Raw genomic sequence first — 21,786 nt, 5'->3', positions numbered from 1 at the left:
GGTCGCTTATCATTTTTCCAGCGTACAAAAAAATGCAGACACTGCACACACTCGTTTTATTACACACCAGACCTCATTTTGTTACACCTCAAATAATGGCGTGCACAGCTGAAATGTGCATCTGTGGATTTGTGTCTCTTGTCGCATCAACAACGTGTTTTGCTGTCACAGTTTTGCCCGGGACACATTCAGATCTGCAGCCTTGCCTCATTAATTTCTAATAAAATGGCAGCGCTGACATTCCAGCTACACGGTACAGCTGACAGGCTGCACTAACAGGCAGTGGCTCCAGACATGACCACGCTAACCACAGCCCGGTTCCTCTCGAAGTCCATCCATCAAGCTGCCTCACAATAGCACCAACCAAACCCCCCCCCCTCCCCTCTCTCTGCACAGCTTTGCAGAGGAGTGATATTTGCGTGTGTGGATACACACGGCACATTTCGCCTGTGTCGATGACTGTATTTGCATACAAATGTGTGTATTGGCGAGTGTGTGTTTTCCCTTAAAAGTAATGGGAACCAGAGAGGCTGAGCAGCCTGGTTATACAGTGAGCATTTAGTGGTGTGTGAGTGGGCTTTCTGCGGCAGGCATGGCCAGGCCTCTAGCCGTCTGTGGTCGCGGCGCTGGTGGAAAAACCGCTCTCTGCGGTCCAGCCGTCCAATGACAGGAGGAGACACACACTAATGAAATGGTTCCATATTCAACCGCTTTTGTTGCATTTTTTTTATATATTCTGCGCTCATGTTTCTGCTTTAGTTTGCTGTCATTATCCTTGTCTCCACTGTATCAGTCATTATGTTGCTTTCTCTGCTTTCCCTCTTCTTGTATACTGTGTGTTCACTCTCTGTCTTTCTCCCTCCGTGTCGTGCGGTGACGAGGAACTCTAGCGTTTGGGTTCGAGAGAGATGAATGGTGCCGCATGGTGAAATTCAACAGATACTTAAGACGACTCATATAGATTCTTGTGGTGTGGGACGCGGTCACGTTTCCCTTGTTAATCCCTCTGATACACATCCTATGGTTGGACATACTCTGAGTCACGTTCACGGGACATAATATGGTATTAAACTGTCTTATAAGATACAGCACTTGACTATGAGTTATGGCTATGAGTCACTTTGGTTGCAAAATAGAAAATTACGTTTTTCTATTGCAGGACTGTAATCAAAGAACTCATTCTTTTCTAGAAAAGTAATAACAGTATGGCTTCAACAGCAAACTTCTCACATATTTAGTGCTGCTTGTGATGAATAATCAATCAACGCACACTTAGTTCATGCTCATACAGTCCCTTTTGGATTAAAAACACACACGCAAGCTCGTCTTAATCGTAGAGTTCACGACATGGCGTGTGTAAAGTAGCACATTTCCTGTCAGAGCCGTCACTCGGCTGCACCTGAATGAGTTGTGTTATACACACGGTCGCTATGGAAACCAGCCCACACCTGCTTCTGAGCTCAGAGAAAAAGGAGAGAAAGGGAGGGAGCGGGGAGGTGAACTTTGGAGGCATGTGTGGATATCCTTGAGCTTAGGATAATATTTGAACACTTTGTTAAGCAAAGCTCTCAGCAAATTTCCATGTCTCGGCGTTTTTTTTTTCTTCCCCCCCCCAACCCCCCGACACCTGTGTTTTGTGGCCGAGGCCATTATGGAGAGCGCCCACACCGCGCCACACAGGGAGAAAAAAGGAAAGCAGGGGTTGGGAAAGACAGAGAGATTGGCGTGCCAAAGCCAAACCAAACCGCAGGAGATATTACAGTCCTGTGTGTCTTTGCTTTTTATGAAGCTAGCCTTGTATTTGAAAGATAAACATGTGTAATTCTCTGCACCAGTTCCCTTTTGAGCTGCCATTTTCTTTTCAAACTGTCTTTTTTTCCCCTCCCTGCCTGTCAATGGGAGTAGCTTTTTAGCAATACACAGTAAGACACAAACAAACCACAGAAAACACACCTACTGGGTCCAAAGGAAAAGAAAGCTGAACAGGAAATGAACAAGTAAAATGTGATTTCACTTATAGTAAAACCATTCTCCTCTTGTTGAGCCTTCGCTGTATATATGCACAAGAGACACACTCGAACAGTGTTGCATTAGTTTAATGGAATATTACCCATCTGTTGAATCTCAGTCAAGTGTTTTCCACCGTCAGGCTTTTTATGTTTAATGTCACTCTCACACAGCGGGCGCTGTACACACATTCAGATAAACATCATTTAATGCCCGGTCGCCTTTTTTCTTTCATGCCGTTTTTCATTATTCTGCTATTGCGTGGCATGTAGGCGTCCAAAGCGCCTGCCTGTTTGGAGAATGGGGGAGTGAAGAGTACTCCACAGACAATTGCACTTGAATTTTGAATGTAGCTCTTTTTTTTTTTTTATCCCCCGGAGCTTTTTAAGACAAGAGCCAGGTTATTTTCCATAATGGAGTATGACAAATGATAATTTATTTGAATGAAATGCTTGTGTTTTCACAGTTTTCGAAGGGTGTCCTTGAATAAATGTGTGTTTGTGCATGGAGCGGATATGAAAATGAAGACATATAACCTCAGTCTAGTTAGTACATATATATATGTAGTAGGCCTGTCAAACTTAACGCCATAATAACACGTTAACGCAAATTTGTTTTAACGCCACTAATTTCTTTCACGCATTAACACAACTTGCGATATCGATCTTCCAGAGGTTGTAGTGGACTCAATTTTAAAAGAGATTGAAGATACTGGCATCATATGAAACTAGAAACTAGAAGGAATCCATTGGTACCAACAGTCATACTAGCTTGTCTGTCAGGAAGGAGGTTAAATAACGCTCCAAACGTACGCTAAATTTTGGCGAGGAAAAATTTACATTGCCATTTTCAAAGGGGTCCCTTGACCTCTGACCTCAAGATATGTGAATGAAAATGGGTTCTATGGTTACCCACGAGTCTCCCCTTTACAGACATGCCCACTTTATGATATCACATGCAGTTTGGGGCAAGTCGTAGTCAAGTCAGCACACTGACACACTGACAGCTGTTGGTGCCTGTTGGATTTGAGTTTGCCATGTTATGATTTGAGCATATTTTCTATGCTAAATGCAGTACCTGTGAGGGTTTCTGGACAATATTTGTCATTGTTTTGTGTTGTTAATTGATTTCCAATAATAAATATATGCATACATTTGCATTAAGCAGCATATTTGCCCACTCCCATGTTGATAAGAGTATTAAATACATGACAAATCTCCCTTTAAGGTACATTTTGAACAGATAAAAAAATTTGATTAATTGATGATTAATTGCGATTATCTACGGACAATCGTGATTAATCACGATTAAATATTTTAATCGATTGACAGCCGTAATACGAAGATCAGCATATATATAACAAATGATAAAACTTCCATCTTTCAACCACATGTTAACACTAAACTACAAATTGAGCCAAGGCAACGATTTCACCATATTTTTTGCATGCAGGTGTTTCTGCCTGGATGTGTGGCGTGTACTTTAACGTGCAAAAGACAGCATGTGTGAGTGAGAAAGAGCAGACAGAGGGATGCGTGTAACAAGAGAAAGTGCGAGTGCGTGTGTCGCCATGTGTATGTGTGTGTGAAGTGAGTGGAATGCATATGCACACACATACACACACAAGTATATGTGTTTCCATGTGTATCCAGTGGCTATAGTGTAAGCAGTCTGTGTGTGGTGAGGGGGAGCGTGTGGCACACATACATTAGAGGAGGTGTGTTTCCATGTGTGTGTGTTGGGGGGGGTCCAGAGCCAGGGAGTGTGTTGGAGGTGGAGGCTGCTGAGTGCGCTCACTGTTCCACCAGTTCATGCTGCACAAGCAGAAATCCTGATTGGATTACAAACTTAGTCTGAAGTATGTGTGCGTGCGTGTGTGTTCAGGGAGAATTGATGCGGTGTAAACATTTGGGTCAATATTAATATATGCATGTCACTTTAAGGGTGTGTACATGCATTTTAAAATGAGTGTTTTGCCTCCTGTGTGTGTGTGTGTGTGTGTGTTATTCTACGCTTGTCTTCTGCTTTGGTTACTGTATTTTGTATGAGCCGCCGTGCTGCGCGCTCCGCATCTGCCCGTGTGCTCCCATTTCCAAACGAGCGTGACTGTGTTTAGGTTAGAGGTCCTTTAGGTGCTCACGCCCAGTTCCTCCAGTTCCTCCAAACCACAGCAGATCCCAGCTCAGATAAAGCCTCTCTGTGTTTGCGTGTGCAGGGGCCACCGTGTCTTTGTCAGAGATCGCCACGTGTGGAAATATGCAAGTGTGTATTTTTTCTTCTTTGGCCCATCTGGGGGAAACCTTTCGTGACGGACCGTTTCTTTGCAGCACATTCCCGCCCGGCTCCTGGGTTCAGCTCCAGCCTTCAGATGATACAGGTTGTCACATATCGAGCCAAGATAGCGGCGAAGAGGAGTTAAGAAAAGAAGAATTGTTATTTGTCCTCTGGTTTGTTCATTTGCTGATGATCTGCCGTTATTCTCTTCCCTTTTTTGTATCCTAAAACTAGTTATTTTTCCAATACATTCCCACTTTTGTGCCTACCTTGGCTGTCCGCCACATCTTTTTCCTTTCACTTCATAGTTGAAACATAAGAGGACCTCCTCTGGCGTCTCCTCCAACTCATTTCCTGACCCTGCGATTTCATGTCTGATTGCTAAAGTGAGAATAAGAGGTTACATATCTGATTGGCTCATAACCTCATAACGAAACGGCTCTGACGACACTTCTTATCTTCCACATTTTAATGTCTTGTCATCGTAATTTGAGTATCGTGGTAGCAGAAGTGTGTATAAAAATGTCAATGCCGGGATGTTGGTGGCCAGTGTAGAAAAAAAAATATACCTACACACACACACACACACTGAAACCCACACACATACGCTCAACCCATCTGTGGCACGCTACAAATTCACACACATCCACAGACCTCCATTCATGCCCACACCCACCCACTCCGTTTCCTCAGCCTCCAACCGAAATCCAACTGACGCAGATGAGCTGCAACCGTCTTTATTAGGTGACGACCACTCCCTCTCACGGTCCCCCCCATCCACCCCACTGGTACTCGACACACACATACACCACTTCCTCCGTCTCCCCTTCCATCAATCCCTTCTTTTATGTAGACACAGATGTCCAAGATCTTACACAGTGTGAGTGGGCGCAGATGGCTCCTATAGCAGCCCGTCAATCAGAGCTTTGTGGGGAGAGCAGGGAGATCACAATCCACCGGCCTGTGTGTGCATGTGTGTGTTTATATATATATATATATATATATACAGTACTGTATGTATACGTGTTTGTGTGCATGTGTGTGCTGGTTTCTATACTGTGCCTGTGTGTGTCCTCGCTATACGTTGACACTGATGATGATGGATGATGTAGTGTGATAGTGAGGCTGATGTTTTAGAAGACTGTACCTGTGGTGAAAATATAAAGCACATGTTGTGTATCCAACCACAGGCAGATGGTTAAGGGGTTAATTTGATTTCTGTTCGTTCCATTGTAAACCAAATGTTACTTTTATTATCATATTTTAGATAAATGAGCCACTCTTGATTGATATTAATTGTGTGAGCTGCAATTCAGTTAGATACATCCCATAGATCTTATTGTTTTGCTCTTAATTATAATTAGAGATAGATGTTTTTATAGACATTTGGTCAACTATAGGGATCTACTCAATAGAAATATGTTGTAATTAAATGATTTGAAGGGGAAGAAAAGTAACTAATTTAGTGTCTTTTATATATAGTAGTATGAATAGTGGTGATTTTCATTCAATTGCATCATTGCGATTATTGTTATCCATAGCTTATTTTTTCAATTAGTTAATGAAAAATGAATTGCTATGTCTAAAAAGATGTCTAAAAAGGCCTGTTATAATGTCCCAGACCCTAAGGTACTAGGAAAATCAATACAGCATAGTATCGCGATACTTTGCGTGGCAATACTGTATTGTTACCCGGACGTCAAGTATCAATCTTTTATTATAGAAGCTATTAACCTCTTAATAGTTTTAATGGCCCGTCGGCGGGCCCGGTCGCTATATTGTCTTTCAGAGGTTGTAGCGGGTTCAGTCTTAAAGCTAGAGTGAAGATACTGGTATCATATGAAACTAAAAAAACATAAGGAATCCATTGGTACCAACATTAAAATGTTATGTTAGCTTGTCAGGAATAACGCTAAATAACGCTCCAAAGTTACGCTAAATTTTCTAGGAGGGAATACTGGCAAGGCCAAAGGGATCCCTTGACCTCTGACCTCAAGATATGTGAATGAAAACTCTGAGATGAACAGCTGTATCTTATTAGATAAAAACAGATGTAGACAAACTGCATAATTTGAGATATTTATATTTTTGTGATACTGTATTGATTCTCAAAAACACTATCGATATTTAATTAACAGTTTACATGCAGATTCGTGTCGACTCAGAATGCACTAAAAGTAGTGCTACTGTGATAAATGCAGATCACACTGTTCTGATTGCATAAAAAAGTTTTGTTTACTCCTAAAACTTCCCTTAAATTAGATTTAAAAAATCGCAATATATCATAATGTATTGAATCGTAACCCTGTATCATGATATGTATCATATCGCCAGATTCCTGTCAATACACAGCCCTATTGAGCTCTATTATTAACACAGACTGAAGGGAGATACTGTAGATATTCTGCAGCTTTCATGGATTCACTTGAACATTTACTGGTTATACTATAACCTCCCATGTGTTGAAATGTGGTTATGCTAATGCAAACTGATGTATGGATATAAATGAACTGTATCTTGCGCTGTGGCACATTGAGGTACACTGATAATTCAATCAGGGGGTTAACTTGGTCTCATGAAGGGAGTGTGGATCCTTGTTAATGTAATATCAGAGCTGATGGAGCTCATCTTTGGTGGTTAAAAGTTAACCGACAGTCAGAGGTCTGGCTAGACTTCGGCCTTATACGTAAAGTGTTTCCATTAAGCTTGGCTGCATATTGTTAGTATATACTTTAAGACTTTGCACACCTGAATGGAACAATGTGCAGTCACACACTCTCCATTGTTGATTTACATAATAACCCATTTACAGCTACATGCCACACACACCCACACACACACATACTTACTTACACACAGTGTCTCCACCCGGCCCTGACGCCAGATGAATTATTCAACCAATCACACGGCTGAACAGTCTGAACCGTGTCCCTGATTGGGGCATGCTGTGTTCACTTCAAGTGTCTCACGCTATACCTGACTGACGAGTGTCTGTAATATGTAAGTGTGTGCAAATGTGTGTGTGGAAAAGCAATTAAGGAAACATGAAAAAAAAATTTCTGATTTCATACAGCGGGACATCTTGATTGGAGAAGCAGTAATATTTTTTACATCATCCAATATTGATTATTTTTCAATGCAAATACATTTAAAGCTATTGCCTATCAACAAAACATGTGTGTAGCATTTAGGGGGATCTATTGGCAGAAATGGAATATAATATTAATACGTATGTTTTCCTTAATGTATAATCATCTGAAAATATGAATAGTCATGTTTTCGTTACCTTAGAATGAGCCGTTTAATCTACATAGGGAGCGGGTCCTCATCACAGAGCCGGCTGCCATGTTTTCTACAGTAGCCCAGAACGGACAAACCAAACACTGGCTCTAGATAGGATCATTCACATTTTCATGTTTTCGCGTCAGCCACTGTAGTTCTCTTACACACTTGGCACACGGGAGAAGTTCAATCTGCAACCTTGCCGCTAGATGCCGCCAGATCTTACACACTGCACCTTTAAGTTTGATTAATTGTGCTTTCATACAATATTTAATCTAAATGTTTTTGCTGCAAATGTATTTTTTTACACCATGTAGTCCACACTTTTAGTTTACTAACTTGTGGTATTTTGTACTGTATGAATGTAAGGTTTGTTTCCTCCTTTTCAAACTGTTCTTTTATCAATCTTTTAGTCTTTTCCCAATACAACGATTGCAACTAACGATTATTTTCATTGTCTCAATTAATCGATTAGTTGTTTGGTCTATAAAATGTCAGAAAATGGTGAAAAATGTCAATCAGTGTTTCCCAAAAGCCCAAGAAGACGTCCTCAAATGTCTTGTTTTGTCCAGAACTCAAAGGTATTCAGTTCACTGTCATAGAGGAGTAAAGAAACCAGAAAATATTCACATTTAAGAAGCTGGAATCAGAGAAGTTTTACTAACATTAACATGAGTCAAACCGATTATCAAAATAGTTGGTGATTAATTTAATAGTTGACATCTTATCGGTTCATCGTCGCAGCTCTAACATCAACTCTTTCTTCTCTTTCTCTTCCAGAGATGTTAGAGTCCAGTAACCTTGTCACCTTCAACGGCCTGGCCAACAGCTCGAGCTATGACGCTTTCCTATTGGATGAGGAGCGAGGGAGACTATTGGTCGGAGCCGAGGACCACATCTTCTCATTCGACCTCGTCAACATCAACAGAGACCACAAACAGGTAACAAATTCAGATGTACTTGACTTTATTTTGGTTACAGTTTGGGTATATTTTATAGGTTTGGTGGTCCAGGTTGCAAGGTGTTATTTGAGCTCTTCTCTTCTCTTTCTGCTGCTCCCTCTGGAGTCCATTACCCCACCTCTTTCTCCCCTCCCTCCATCCCTCCCACTGTCTGTCTCGGTCCAGACAGGGCTGTCCGTAATTCCATTACTCCACCTGGACTAGGTTAACAGTCTTTTTATCCGATTCGGGCTGCTATCATAGACACACAAGACTTGCCTGCAGGCTGCAGAGAGCTGGGCAGGAAAATGAAAGTGCTGAAAAATGCATAGTCAATGCAGAGAGAGAGAGAGAGAGAGAAAGACAGTCTCCGAATACTTTTCGCCCTTGGCTCGGATGTGTATTTCTTTTCTTCCTTTTTCGCTCTTTTGTTCTGATCTTTGCATCATTATCAGATAAAGGCCAAAAAGCAGTGATTAAGCAAATCTAATGTAATTACCCTGAAATGTGCAGTGCAGATTCCCAAGAGAGGGAAACAACTCAGCTGATCTGGAGAGGAGATAAAGCCCAGGAATAGAAGGAGGAATGTGTGGGACATAATAATGCATGCACATGCGTGTGCATACATTTCCTTTGTCTTTTCCACATCTGTATGGCCACCAGCAACAAAAAGCGAGAGCTCAATCGCACCCAATTTTTTAACATATAATCATTTCCTTACACATGTAGACTCGTGTGTTTATAATTCATGTGACACCATGGATAGATTCCTCGTAAAGACAGTACAAAGCCATTATTTACTTCACAATGAGTCTTTTCCATAACAAAGTAGCAAAAGCCTGCTTTCTCTTCATATTTGAAGTGAAAAGTGCAACCATATGCTGAGGATTTGAACTGTAGAAACTTTATGAATGCCATAATTTGAACCAGAGCTCATGTTTAGACAATATGTCTATATCGACACAGCAAGTGCAATACGGAGGGTAATATTCCTACGTGTTCCTACACATGTATCTTATATAATTTCACATAAACACAGCACATTTTTAGTTTGGAGTCACCTAAACCCCTTTCCTTCTCCACTTTCATGCAGTCTATCATTACACTATTTAAAATGCCATCCCTTATGTATCACATGTACACTCAGCATACTTGCTAACCCTCCCGATTTTCCCGGGAGACTCCTGTTTTTCAATGCCCTCTACTGGTTTCTCCCGTATTTCTCCCGATTTATGACACATTTTCACACCTTTTTTTCCTTTTCGTTATCTCAACCTGAGCGCCCAAAGTTGGGCTTTGCTCGACGCAGCGAAAAGCCGTCGTGGCACGGCGCTTGCCATTAGAAATAACGGGTTTCAGAGCGCAGTGGTGCCGTTGTCTTGTTGTAAAGGGCCTTCAGTGAGTGAGAGACGGAGAGAGAAATGGATAGTAATAAGAGAAAGAAATACTCAAGCAGGGGCAAGAAATAATTCACACAAGTTCACACCAGAGGGGCATATTATTCAGTTTTCTTTTCTGACAATTAAAAGTAAAATTAAAACTGGGTTGTCATAAAAATCATAAAAATGCGGTTATTATTTTGTTATTTTCATTCTTTAAAAGTCACCAGAATGCAGGAAACAAAGTCTCTGAAACTCAAATTTTGGTTTTGAAATCCTCCCTATTTTTGAGGTCTCACGGTTGGCAAGTATGACACGCAACGCTCATGGTATGACCCAGGAATGTAGAGGGAAATAAGGAAGTGAGTCAACTCGGAAATGTAAAAATAAAACAATGACAAATCCAAAGTCATTCTCCTGGAATTAAACAAATCTTGATTTCCTCTGATTCACAGCATTAACTCACTTCCTTCCGATGTAAATCTCTGCTCTCCACCTCCAGCGTAGTATGACTTTGTCTTTTTTCTCCCGTTTGCACAGATTGCGTGGCCCGCCACCCCCTCCAAGAGGGATGAATGCAAGTGGGCAGGGAAAGACCTTGGGGTAAGTCCACACTCACGATGGCATCATCGTTTGGAGCTCTTCCCTGCAATTTTTGCTTCTATTGTTGCACAAATTATACGTCTGTCCTGCATCCATGTAATTCTTCAAATTTGTCTGGAATGCGTGTTTCGGTCGCAGCATAGGAGACGTTGCCAGGATCCGTACAAATACAAGAGGAGGAAGGAAATTAGCTCACATAGAAGTGATCGTACAGTAGCCATGTTCCATCTCACCTCTGGCACAGTGTACTCTCTATAGGCCTACACGCTGTACGACAGATGTTGGGTCACAGTAAGGTGTACACAATGTCCCAGTGGCACAAGGACAACATTACCTCAGAGGTTATTTGCTGCTCTGACGTACAGTTTAACATCGGGAGTGTGTTTATGTTTGTTCGGAGCGTGCACATGTGGGCATATTTATGTGGGAGTGTATTGTTTGAGTTCCCGTTATCTGGCGGCCGCATGTTAGCTCACATGTGCTGAGCACATACTATATACCAACCAGCTCGGTTTGTGTGCACGACGGCGTTAGTGTGTGTTATCTCCGTGTTGCTATTTGGTTAGGCTCTCTCTCTAGTGTTGTATCTGATCTTAATTTCATGGCTGGATGAGTCTGGAGTGCGGTGGCTGCAGGGGTATTAGGATTATCCAGAATTTACGTAAATCGCAGAGGTTTTACTGGAGGTCTAACTCACACCGCCAACCACACAAGCAACACTACACCTTCGCTCCCTTCGCACAGCGGAGAGAGAGAGAATATTTCTGGCGGCGCAAAAATCACACAAAACACAATGATGAGGTATTTGCGTGCTGTGAAAATGTTTACCCTTGAAAATGAGGCGGTGAGAGCGGAGACGGAGCGAGGCCTTGATTAGGACATTACCAAAGCATCCAGAGCTCCCAAAGCGATGCATTACTCCAAAACCACAATTTACAGCCGCAGAACAAATGTAACAGCTGCCCCCCTCCAAAAAATGCCTGACGGCTGCATCATTCTCCTTGGCAGGACGAGTGTGTAACACGGCCCAGGTTGTTGCATTTGATTCAGCGAACAAAGGGGTTCAGATACTGGAGCGTGGATTTCATAGAAACTGCCTGATGTCATTTCTGATTATTTTCCCAGATATTATAAAGGAAAAATAAAACATCTCCAATGCATTTTCCATATTCTATTAGAGATCCTATTCTCAAAATATATACAAATCTGTCCACTCGTTTCTCCGCATGGAAAGTCATCATCAATACCCAGTCCAAAGAGAGTCATTACTTTGATCCAATAATGACTCATTTATCCTCTGCGGCTGTTGTGGTTTTCACATAATGACATGGTTTGTGATCAGGGAAACCATTTTTCACCTAGGGGGCAAGACAGAGCCGCATGTTTGAGTGACTTGACGTCCGTCAGTGTTTATGTGCAAGCCTACCTACCACGTAGCTAATGAGTCTAACTCGAAGACAGCCATGTAAAATCCTAAACAGAGCTGACATCGGGGGGGGGGGATTATAGGAGTTGGCGAAATGCGTATAATAAGGTCGTGAGAATGATGTGGTGGGACATGTGCTCCCGCTGTTCAACAGTAGAAAACACAGAGGGTAAAGTCATTAGCAGTCACATAGACACAGAGACGTGCAGGCTTGAGGTCAGCCACAAGAAATAATGCAAGTTTAGTCTCAGCAATAGTCGTTTGTGTGGCTGAAATGTGCAAACGTTGTCGGGATGGTGGGTTAATGATAACACCCACAATTTAAAGGTGATGAAAGCTTGAATGAACTCTGGTCTGTTTCCTCCTCATTTCATTCTTTATCAATCAATCAAACTTTATTCGTATAGCACCTTTCACTCAGTGTAGTGCAGTTCAAAGTGCTTCACAGATGACTGACAAGCCAAACACAAGACATAACAAGTGTAATAACTAAAACTAAACTATAACTAAATAGAATTAAAAGCTATAATAACTGTAATAGTAGTAAAACAGTGTGAAATAAAAACTAGATTATTAAAATAACAATTAAATAGAATAAAATGATACAAATGAAATACATTGAAATAAGTGATTAATAGAATAACAATAAAATAGAATAGAATTATACAAATTAAAAACAATAAAATAGGTGATTATTAAAGTAACAATAAAATAGAATAAAATTATACAAATTAAAAACAATGAAATAAGTGATTAATAGAATTGCAATAAAATAGAATAAAATTATACAAATTAAAAACAATGAAATAAGTGATTAATAGAATAACAATAAAATATAATGAAATTATACAAATTAAATACGATAAAACAATTGATTGATAAAATAACAATAAAATAGAATAGAATTATAAGAATTAAATACAATAAAATAAGTAATTAATAAAATAACAATAAAATACAATGAAATTATACAAATTAAATACAATAAAGTAGGTGATTATTAAAATAACAATAAATAGAACACAGTCTTACAACTTAAATACAATAGAATAAGTGACTTAAATAATAAAGATAAGTCTTAATCAAAATCCTGCTGAGTTGGTAGGTTTTAAGTTTACGTTTATGCTAAGCTAAACTTACCGGCTGCTAGTTCAAGCAGTGACTAAGCGTACATTTCCAAAATATCAAACAGATTGCTGAGGAGGCGAATGAGCCAGAACTAAAACATGAGTTTCTGCCTTTCTGAATAATAGCAGGGAAATCTGTTTTTTGGAAAAGCTTTGCAGTGTGTGATCCCAGAATCAATTTGCTGTTGCTCTGGAAAATGTCATCACTCATCAAACCTGAACACAGTGAAGCTTCGACTCCATTTACGTCTCATATGAGGGACATCATCAAACCGTCAAACTGAAAGAAGCCTGAAGAGATACATGTGTTGAAGGGCGGGAGAAGAACGAAGAGTAATTTGTCTGTCTGCATGTGATGTGTGCTGCGTTTCCAAACCCCCTCGAGCAAACGTCTATTTATTTGTTAGGTGGATATCCAGCATGTATTCATAATAAGGGAAACCCCAGCCTAATCTCTTCAACACATGTGGCCAAATCAACTCCTGGAGGCTGCTAATAACCCTCCTACATTAACCAATCCTGTTGATTAGCGCTCTAATAAACAGTCTCACACCACTGGGACTATCAGCATGTGCTGCAGAGCCAACCCAAACACCCCCACGGTAAATTCAAACATATGGATCATTAAAGATCTGAGCTAGGGTTGCCTGATTTGACTTACAGGTGGGATTTCCTTGAAGGAGACTCAGTTTCATTTCCAACTGGAAAGTCCCCGCTTTAAAGGGAATTCCAACAGAGCTTTCTCCATTATTCTCTCTTTTCAATTGAATCACAGCAGCGCTTTTCTCTATTAAATGTGTCAAGGTTGTTTTCATAAAGGATAAAACCTAATTCAAACTTTATGATATGGAGGAGGTTAATGCTAACATATGCAATCTCATAAAAAATCCCCAAAGTTTCACATGCTTTTCAAGGCTATATAATACACTACGCTGGTAGGATTACTGCATAAACAGAGCCGGGTATTGCATACACAAAATGTATTGGAATCTCTTTGCCAGATGTATGAAATTAAACTTCGGTTGGTTGATGTTCCACGTCTCATTTCTTTTCCAGAAAGAGTGTTCCAACTTCATCCGGGTGCTCCAACCGTACAACCAGACCCACCTGTACATCTGTGGCACCGGAGCCTTCCACCCCATCTGTTCCTTTCTGGAATTGGGCAAGAGGGCCGAGGTAATAATACAGTGCCTGCATTGATGAGTATCACTTTATAATAACCATCATTTATAAATAGTTAATTGATAGTTAATTAAACTTAGTTAATAGTTATTTTACTGTAAACAAACAATGAAATGATAATTAATAATGTATACTAATTGTTAGTAATGCTATCATTTATGTTAATTTATCATTAGTTTGTGTTATGTGAAATAATTACTTTATAAATTATTTATTGTATCATAGCTGAGAAGAGAAAATAACAATTACATTATGTTTACATTATTTATTATCAGTTTATTGTTGCACACGTTATGACATTTTAAATACTATATTAAGGATTATTTAGTGATTACCAAATTATTTTAAACCTTTAAGACATTTTTTTGCAAAACATCTATATACATTACATAGATAGATGGGCCAGAAACCAATTATTTACTATTAACAAAGTATTAACTATCTATCTAAATATTGTTTAAAGACACTTTACAAAGTATTATTATTATTATCATCCATTTAACAAAGTATTATAATCATCAGTTGCAACCTTACAAACAATTTCTTTAAGCTTTACAAATAATATTTTATATAATATTTTATTTTTATTTGGAAAAGGCAATATCACAGTGTGCACACAACTTTACAGATATTTGTACCTAACCCCTTTCCCGTTTTTATATACATAAACAGTATAGAACAGTATATATGCATGTGCACGAAAAGAGGCATGCGTATGCCGCAGTACTTGTGGGTCATAGCTCCGTCCTCTGGAGAACTGTAGGTCCTCCAATAATATCAGATAACAGATACTTATATATATATATATATATTATATAAAATCATATATGCAATAATAAACTGTTAAAGTAACAAATTATAGCATTGCTAATAATTAGTACACATTATTAATTATCATTTTTTTGTAAAATAACTATTAACCAAGTTTAATTAACTCTCAATTTATTATTAATTTATTTATTAATGATGGTTATTATAAAGTGTTACCCATTATTGTTGGTTCACCGAATGCTGTGTTTTTTTTTCTGCATGTTTAATCAGTATGCTAAAGGTACTTTAGATCTCAATTGCGTCTTCAATGAGTCATGAAATGTGACACCAGTGCTATAGTAAACTACTGACAGTAAAAAGTCCTGTATTGTTTCCCCCTTAAAAGAATTTGTGCCGCACATTTTTTCCATCGAGCGCAGCAGTAACCCTTCCCCTCATTATCTTCTCATCAATGTTTTCTTTTGTGTGAAGTAAAAGTAGTGGTCACTACACGGTTCGACTTGAACTTTCGGGAAATTAAACAACCTCTCCCCTGCATAAAAGTTGAATCAGTCATCTTGATAAAGGTCTGCAGGTTAATCAATGCACCAGCGTGGCTTCTGCAGTCCCACAATGGGGACAGGAACGGCTGTTTGCACCATGCAGGCTTTGAGTATAGCAGACCCTGCATGAGCTCACTTGACTTTAAAGTGGTGTTGTCAGTAATTGATTTAAAGAAAACTGAGCAAGTTGGGTCGCTCAATTGTGACTTTTCTATCAAAGAGTCTAAGGTTGAGCTAGATGATCTGACTTTACTCTCCATGATTCCTTTTTGTTGTAGAAATTATTTTTGATCTGTCACCAAGCTGTAGTGCTTCCCATCCCCAAAAGCAGCTCGCTATAACGAGAATTTGGTGTCATTTGAAACACAGGCTATAAATGTACTTGTTAACCAGGCTGAATGTGACGTTCACTGGCCTCATTTTGAACTTTGCCCCCTTTTACTCGGCAGGACAACATCTTTCGACTGGCCTCGCATTTCGAGAACGGCCGTGGGAAAAGCCCCTACGACCCCAAAATGCTCTCAGCCTCGCTCCTGATCGGTGAGTTTGACCTCGATTAGTTCCAGGGAAATAAGTTCACGTCAGAACCGGTCATTTGTTTCTTACTAAGTACACTTCTCTCACTGGCAGACGGAGAGCTGTACTCTGGCACATCTGCTGATTTCATGGGAAGGGACTTTGCCATTTTCCGTACGCTGGGAGATCATCATCCAATCAGGACGGAGCAGCATGATTCAAGATGGCTGAATGGTAAAAAAAATAAGTTTTTTATTAACTTCTTTACACACCAGCAGCATTTTTTTTTTTTTAGTGTGATTATTTTTCATGTCAATATATTTTTTTAAACTGTTATGTGTGTGTATTTTGAGTACTTTCACACCGAACGTGAATATTATGCGGTAAAAAGCAACGTCATTTTTTTTCCGGAACAAGAGCAATTTTCTGATCTTTCGCAAGGCGATTAAAGGCATCAATATATATATATATATTTATATATTTATATATTTATGAATCAACATAGAGGATCAGTAGTTTGAACCGTTTGAACGATATGACAGCTCCCCAAAAGTGAAGCCAAAACATCTTGATCGCCCCCTGGTGGCTGGCTGCAGTATAGCTAATAAGTCCCGCCCCCTCCATGTTAGCAGATGGGACATGGGTCAAACTAAAAAGTCAAAGTACACGTCAAAGAAATGTATTTTTTCTTCATGAAAAAAAAAGTTGCTTAATGTAATTTGATATTGTACTGTGTTATGATGAGTTTTGCCACTGTAGTCTACTCAAATATGTTGCCTTTCCTGGGTTTTTAAAGAGGCCATTTCTATCTACAAGCTTCCAGTGGAAGCTATTATTGTTCAGACTGCAAAAACTAGATAACATACATTTTCAAACCTCACAAACTTTACTATTAAAGTAAAATTGGACACTTGTGGCTCACATAAACCTCAACTATTCAGTACAAGGTGGAAGTAAAACCCTCGTCATTGGCCAGTTTCGCAGAAAGAAAACCATTGAGCTTTCCAATGGACTTTGAAGCATTAAATTCTCTCACAAGCCTCAAGTCTCCAATCATTTCCATTCATGTGGAGACATCAGATATCAGAGCCCATTCACAAAGTCACTGGATTTTGCCTGCGCTTGTAAGATTAGCGCGGCAGCGAAGGGTTATTGACTGTCCGGTCTGTCTGGCTATCTGTCGGCACCGCCGGAGGACTTAGGGAGCCACAAAAGGTCAGTTTGAACCTTACCCTCAAGCTGTGCCATCCTTTTTTCCCCCCTCTTTCCCACAGAACTAATCCGCTCTCAGCTGTTTTCCTGTAGTGGAGTCAAATTCCTCTCCTCAACCGCCACCGCCCTCCCCCAGCCCCGCCAGAAACCACAAACACTGTTCTCTGCAGCGCTGATTGCTGTGACATATTAATAAAGAGCGATTTAAAAAAGGAGAAGCTGCAGCGTTAATCCCCATCGATCTTTCACCTTGTTCAAACAAATACGCCGGGGGATTGTATCCATTCGGCCCGGCAAAATCCAACTCCTTCTCCACAAAGGGGGGATTGTAATTGCATGGATTAGTGGTGATGGGGATATTCCATTGAGCCTTTATCAACAAGGTTACATGGTACTCGAACGCAACAAGAAAGAAACTTGGGAATGAATCCTCAATAGCAGTCGATTCTGAAAAGGATTTAGGGTTAAACGGGTTTGGCTTTGCGTTTTATTTACACATCCCTTCACCGTTTAATGCCCTCTCGCTCAACATTTAGGTTGGATTAAACCTCCGCTGAATACAGTAGCCTTTTGTTGGGAATTAAATGTCATGAATCGAATGACCTCAGTGGTTGGCGACACCGGCAGAAGCCTGTTTTCATATGCGCCCAAGTTATGAATGTGTAGATTTAATGGCACATATTCACGACAGAGCCGTGAGGCGTGTGTGGGGCACATGATTCATACCAGAGGTCTCGCACCCGCACAGCGCTTATAAATCTGCTTCCCACTTTGGCCGCACTCGTGTTTTTCACAGCTACTCTATATCCTAAACGGCCACGGAGGCGTAACATGGCACGGCTTGTTTCTCTCCAGCTAACCCCCGAGCTTTTAGACACTAGGCTCGTTTTACGTGTGACGACGCCTCGCCGACTGCGGCCGCTTTTTTCCTCTCCAGTCCCTCTGCTTCTTCTTCTTCTTCAAGTGAAGAGACATCCCAGCCCCGAGGCCTCGGCTCGCCCCCTTTAGCTTTGATTTCCTCTCGCACTTAAAGTGGAGATAAATTTATTCAAGTGTTACCGGGGACAATCAGAGCCATGTGTGTTTGTGAGGATGTGGCCTAGAGAAAGGGGTTATGTGGGATTTGGACTTGGAGCGCTCACTCGGGGTAAAGTCAGATACTGTAACGCCGGGGTGTAAAGTGAATGGCTGTTGTTACTGAGCCGTGACTGGAGAATATCACGGGGGATTTGGTTTCGGAGGTGTAAAATAGGGGTGAAAGGATTGTCATTGGGGCGGAGGTGGGATCGTAAAATGATGTGTGTGATTCCAGTGAATGCATATTTCACTGCGTACAATGTTTCTGCGCTTCATGCATTTCCTTTTTTTTTTTTTCCCCCTCTAGACCCCAGGTTCATCGGCGTTAACTTGATCCCAGAAAGCGACAACCCAGAAGACGACAAGATCTTCCTGTTTTTCAAAGAGAACGCCATGGACGGAGAGCACACCGGCAAAGCTACCATCGCCAGGATAGGACAACTGTGTAAGGTAACAACACACACACACACATACAAAATCACTACAAGATTCACTATTTATTACAAATCTACACAGAAGTAGCTACATGTTTACGTCAGAGTTTTTACAGAAATGTATATTTTTTGTTGTTTCTAATACAGAATGACATGGGAGGTCACAGGAGTCTGGTGAACAAGTGGACCACTTTCCTCAAGGCCCGGCTAATGTGTTCAGTGCCCGGGGTCAACGGCATTGACACGCACTTCGATGAGCTGCGTAAGTAGAGTGACCAGGTGTCCCACTTTACGAGGAACTGCACAGCGTTTTTAATCCCTTGTCCCACGTCCCCACATATTGAGATGATATCCTACATTTTCATTGGCTCTAGTTTTCAAAAAGTCAAACCACTGCAGGACAAGACGCTTTTTTAAAATCTGGCTTTTATCCAGTGGCTGTTGAGAAAGCAGGAAAGGCTGTCATCACGGGGTTCTGTGTTTTCTGTGAAACTGCGCACACGTGGGTCAAGTACAGGTTAACATTTCACCGTCTTTCACAAGTCACCGCAAGTTATGCAGATTTAGGTGGAATATGATGGAAACTACCACAAAGAAAAGGAAGAGCAGCTACAACAAAGACTGGGAAACTACTTATAAGTAGGTCTCAGATTGTTTTGTGAAATTTGACACTTATTTTTCAATTTCACACGGGGGGGAATATGACATGAAGCAACAACAGTTCATGTGAGTTTCACAAGAAACTATGGATGCATTCGGGCAAAGCATGGAGACGTTACAAGATAAGGGACAGAATAGAAATGTTTATTACGTAAGTTAGATAGACATTATGTCAAAATTGTAGACTACCGCTCAGCCTTGGTAACGTGTCCCACATTGTCCCACACAAACATACTCTTTGTCCCACATTTGGTATGTTGGGATCTGGTCACCCTATGAAAACCTCACCTTCACCCCTTCTTGCTTTGTGTTTTCAGAGGACGTGTTTCTCATGAGCTCCAAGGACCCAAAGAATCCCGTCATCTACGCTGTATTCACCACATCCAGGTACAAACACGTTCTTTTCATGTGACCTCCAAAATGTGCGTTGCAGAAAGGGCCTCACATTCTCTTGACAGACGCTGGTAGTATCATATTTGTTTTGTTTGCTTTGTTGCTAGGAGATCAGAGGGATATAAATTGGACGGGCAACCGTCCTGGACAAGTTATTTCCTCTGTATTTGAAAAGCACACACGCTTCATATTTCCTTTCAAGAAGCCTTCCTTTATCTGTAATTTCCTAACCATTTTAAATGACACTGCAGGATGCGAGCGACCGAGCGTGCCCCTGTCAAATTCCCAGACAAACGCTCCCCCGTCCCGTAATCCACTTACAGGTGTCTTATGGTTGCTTTCCTCTCAGAATGGAGATTGCTTTTAGTTTTTGATTCCCCCGTTCCCCCCGCTACCTGTCCCCCTTATTCCACTGAAACCTTGGCAGGCTTGTTGCAAGGAAATCAGATTATGGAGCAGGAGGGGGAAACACGATATTCACTCAGCAGGAACGCACGTCTCTCCGCTGGCCGCCGCCCCAGCCCTTGAATGGGGGTTTTCAGAGGGCTCTATTGAAGCATGCGGAGAGGTGAAGGCACGGGGGCGAGGCAGATAAGTGACACAGATGGTGGCACTTATCATGATGATGATGAATTTGCATTTGGGAAGGAGGAAGGGGGGGTTTGTGTCCAGTAGTGTCTCTGAACCGCTTTGAACAAACACTTCACCATCAATCACTGCTAATGATAAGACAGGCTGAATAGAACGGCGGAGTGAGCTAACGCATACCGACAGGCGGCCTTGCATCGCTACGCCCCGCACGGCTTTTTCTCTGCTTATTCTAAAGCAAGAGGTCGGCGCGCGGCGGTGGGCGTACACCTACGTTACCCACATGTGTGACGGTGCACACGCATGCACGCTGTAAAATTCAATTATGGGGCATTGAGGAATTAGAGTGGTTTAATTGGTTTTCTAAGTGGCCGGTTTCCAGAGATGAATAGAGCAGCGATTCAGAGGGACCGGCTTTTAATATCACTGCTTAATGAGGCACAAAGAAGCCGCCACTGACAGATCAATGTTTGATTGTGCCGCTGCTGTTTGTGTGCGCATTTTTGTGGGGTTGACTGGATTTCTCTCAGACTGTGTGTATCTGCACAAACACATGTTCTCCTTAAGCACAGATATTGGAGTGGGTTTTTTTTTTTTTTTTTTTTTGCCCCCTGGAGTTAATTGAATTTCTCTGTAATTAACATTTTCAAATGCTAATCCATTCATCTTCCATGCTTTGCTGAGTACTGGCGGCTGCGTGTATGCCAGCCACATCCCTAATTAGTCTGATACAACTTCCCATCGCAGTCAGCAAGACAAAGGACGTCGTGAATCTTATTGTTGAAGCGTTTTGCAAATGCGAGAGAGACTGACTGTCCAAATTAAAATCTGCCATCTGTAATGAATGAACTTGATTTTTTTGAACATCTAACCCGCAAGGAAATAATTACACGTCTATAAAATTGTGAAACAGATCCCCCTTATATGTGGTCGGAGGTTAAAGCTTCAGTGGGCAGAAAGTTATTGGCATCATTGGGCAAAAGAATTCCATAATAACCTTTCAGCATATTGTAATTTAAGTGTTCTGAGAGAAGACTTCTGCACCTCCTCATGGCTCTGTTTTCAGACTTTAAAAAATCTCGCCCAAGACGGGAGACTTTGGCCAATCACAGGTCATTTCAGAGAGGGAGCGTTCCTATTGGCTGGTTTGGTAGTTCTTCAACTGATCTCAACATGGCTCCAATTGATTGTTTTCTTCCGGTCTGTGAAATTTTGCAGATGCCATTAGGAGCACCGGAGGACACATGATTTTTTTTCAGATTACCTGTCTCATGCACTACTATCAGGATATAGTGACCGTTTTATAAAAACAACCTTTTTTAATCATATTTGCTCCCATTCTACCTTCACTGCAGCTTTAATGGACTTCATG

General features: G+C 41.0%; 1 protein-coding gene across 2 annotated transcripts in view; it reads left to right on the top strand.

Annotated features, from left to right (window-relative positions):
• Nucleotides 1–21,786, top strand: part of sema3aa (sema domain, immunoglobulin domain (Ig), short basic domain, secreted, (semaphorin) 3Aa) — a 39,965-nt gene that overhangs the window by 8,714 nt on the left and 9,465 nt on the right. For both annotated transcript variants that reach the window (XM_037760950.1, XM_037760949.1), the window contains 8 exons: nucleotides 8,344–8,504; nucleotides 10,424–10,486; nucleotides 14,096–14,215; nucleotides 15,984–16,074; nucleotides 16,165–16,284; nucleotides 18,647–18,789; nucleotides 18,921–19,035; nucleotides 19,751–19,820. In XM_037760950.1, the coding sequence (XP_037616878.1) occupies nucleotides 8,344–8,504; nucleotides 10,424–10,486; nucleotides 14,096–14,215; nucleotides 15,984–16,074; nucleotides 16,165–16,284; nucleotides 18,647–18,789; nucleotides 18,921–19,035; nucleotides 19,751–19,820 (883 nt within the window). The remainder of the gene's footprint in view (nucleotides 1–8,343; nucleotides 8,505–10,423; nucleotides 10,487–14,095; nucleotides 14,216–15,983; nucleotides 16,075–16,164; nucleotides 16,285–18,646; nucleotides 18,790–18,920; nucleotides 19,036–19,750; nucleotides 19,821–21,786) is intronic.

The sequence above is a fragment of the Sebastes umbrosus genome, chromosome 23 (assembly GCF_015220745.1).
Source record: "Sebastes umbrosus isolate fSebUmb1 chromosome 23, fSebUmb1.pri, whole genome shotgun sequence".
In the NCBI taxonomy this organism is placed as follows: domain Eukaryota; kingdom Metazoa; phylum Chordata; class Actinopteri; order Perciformes; family Sebastidae; genus Sebastes; species Sebastes umbrosus.
Note: the sequence above shows the minus strand (reverse complement) of the source record. Positions and strands in the feature narration are given on the sequence as shown.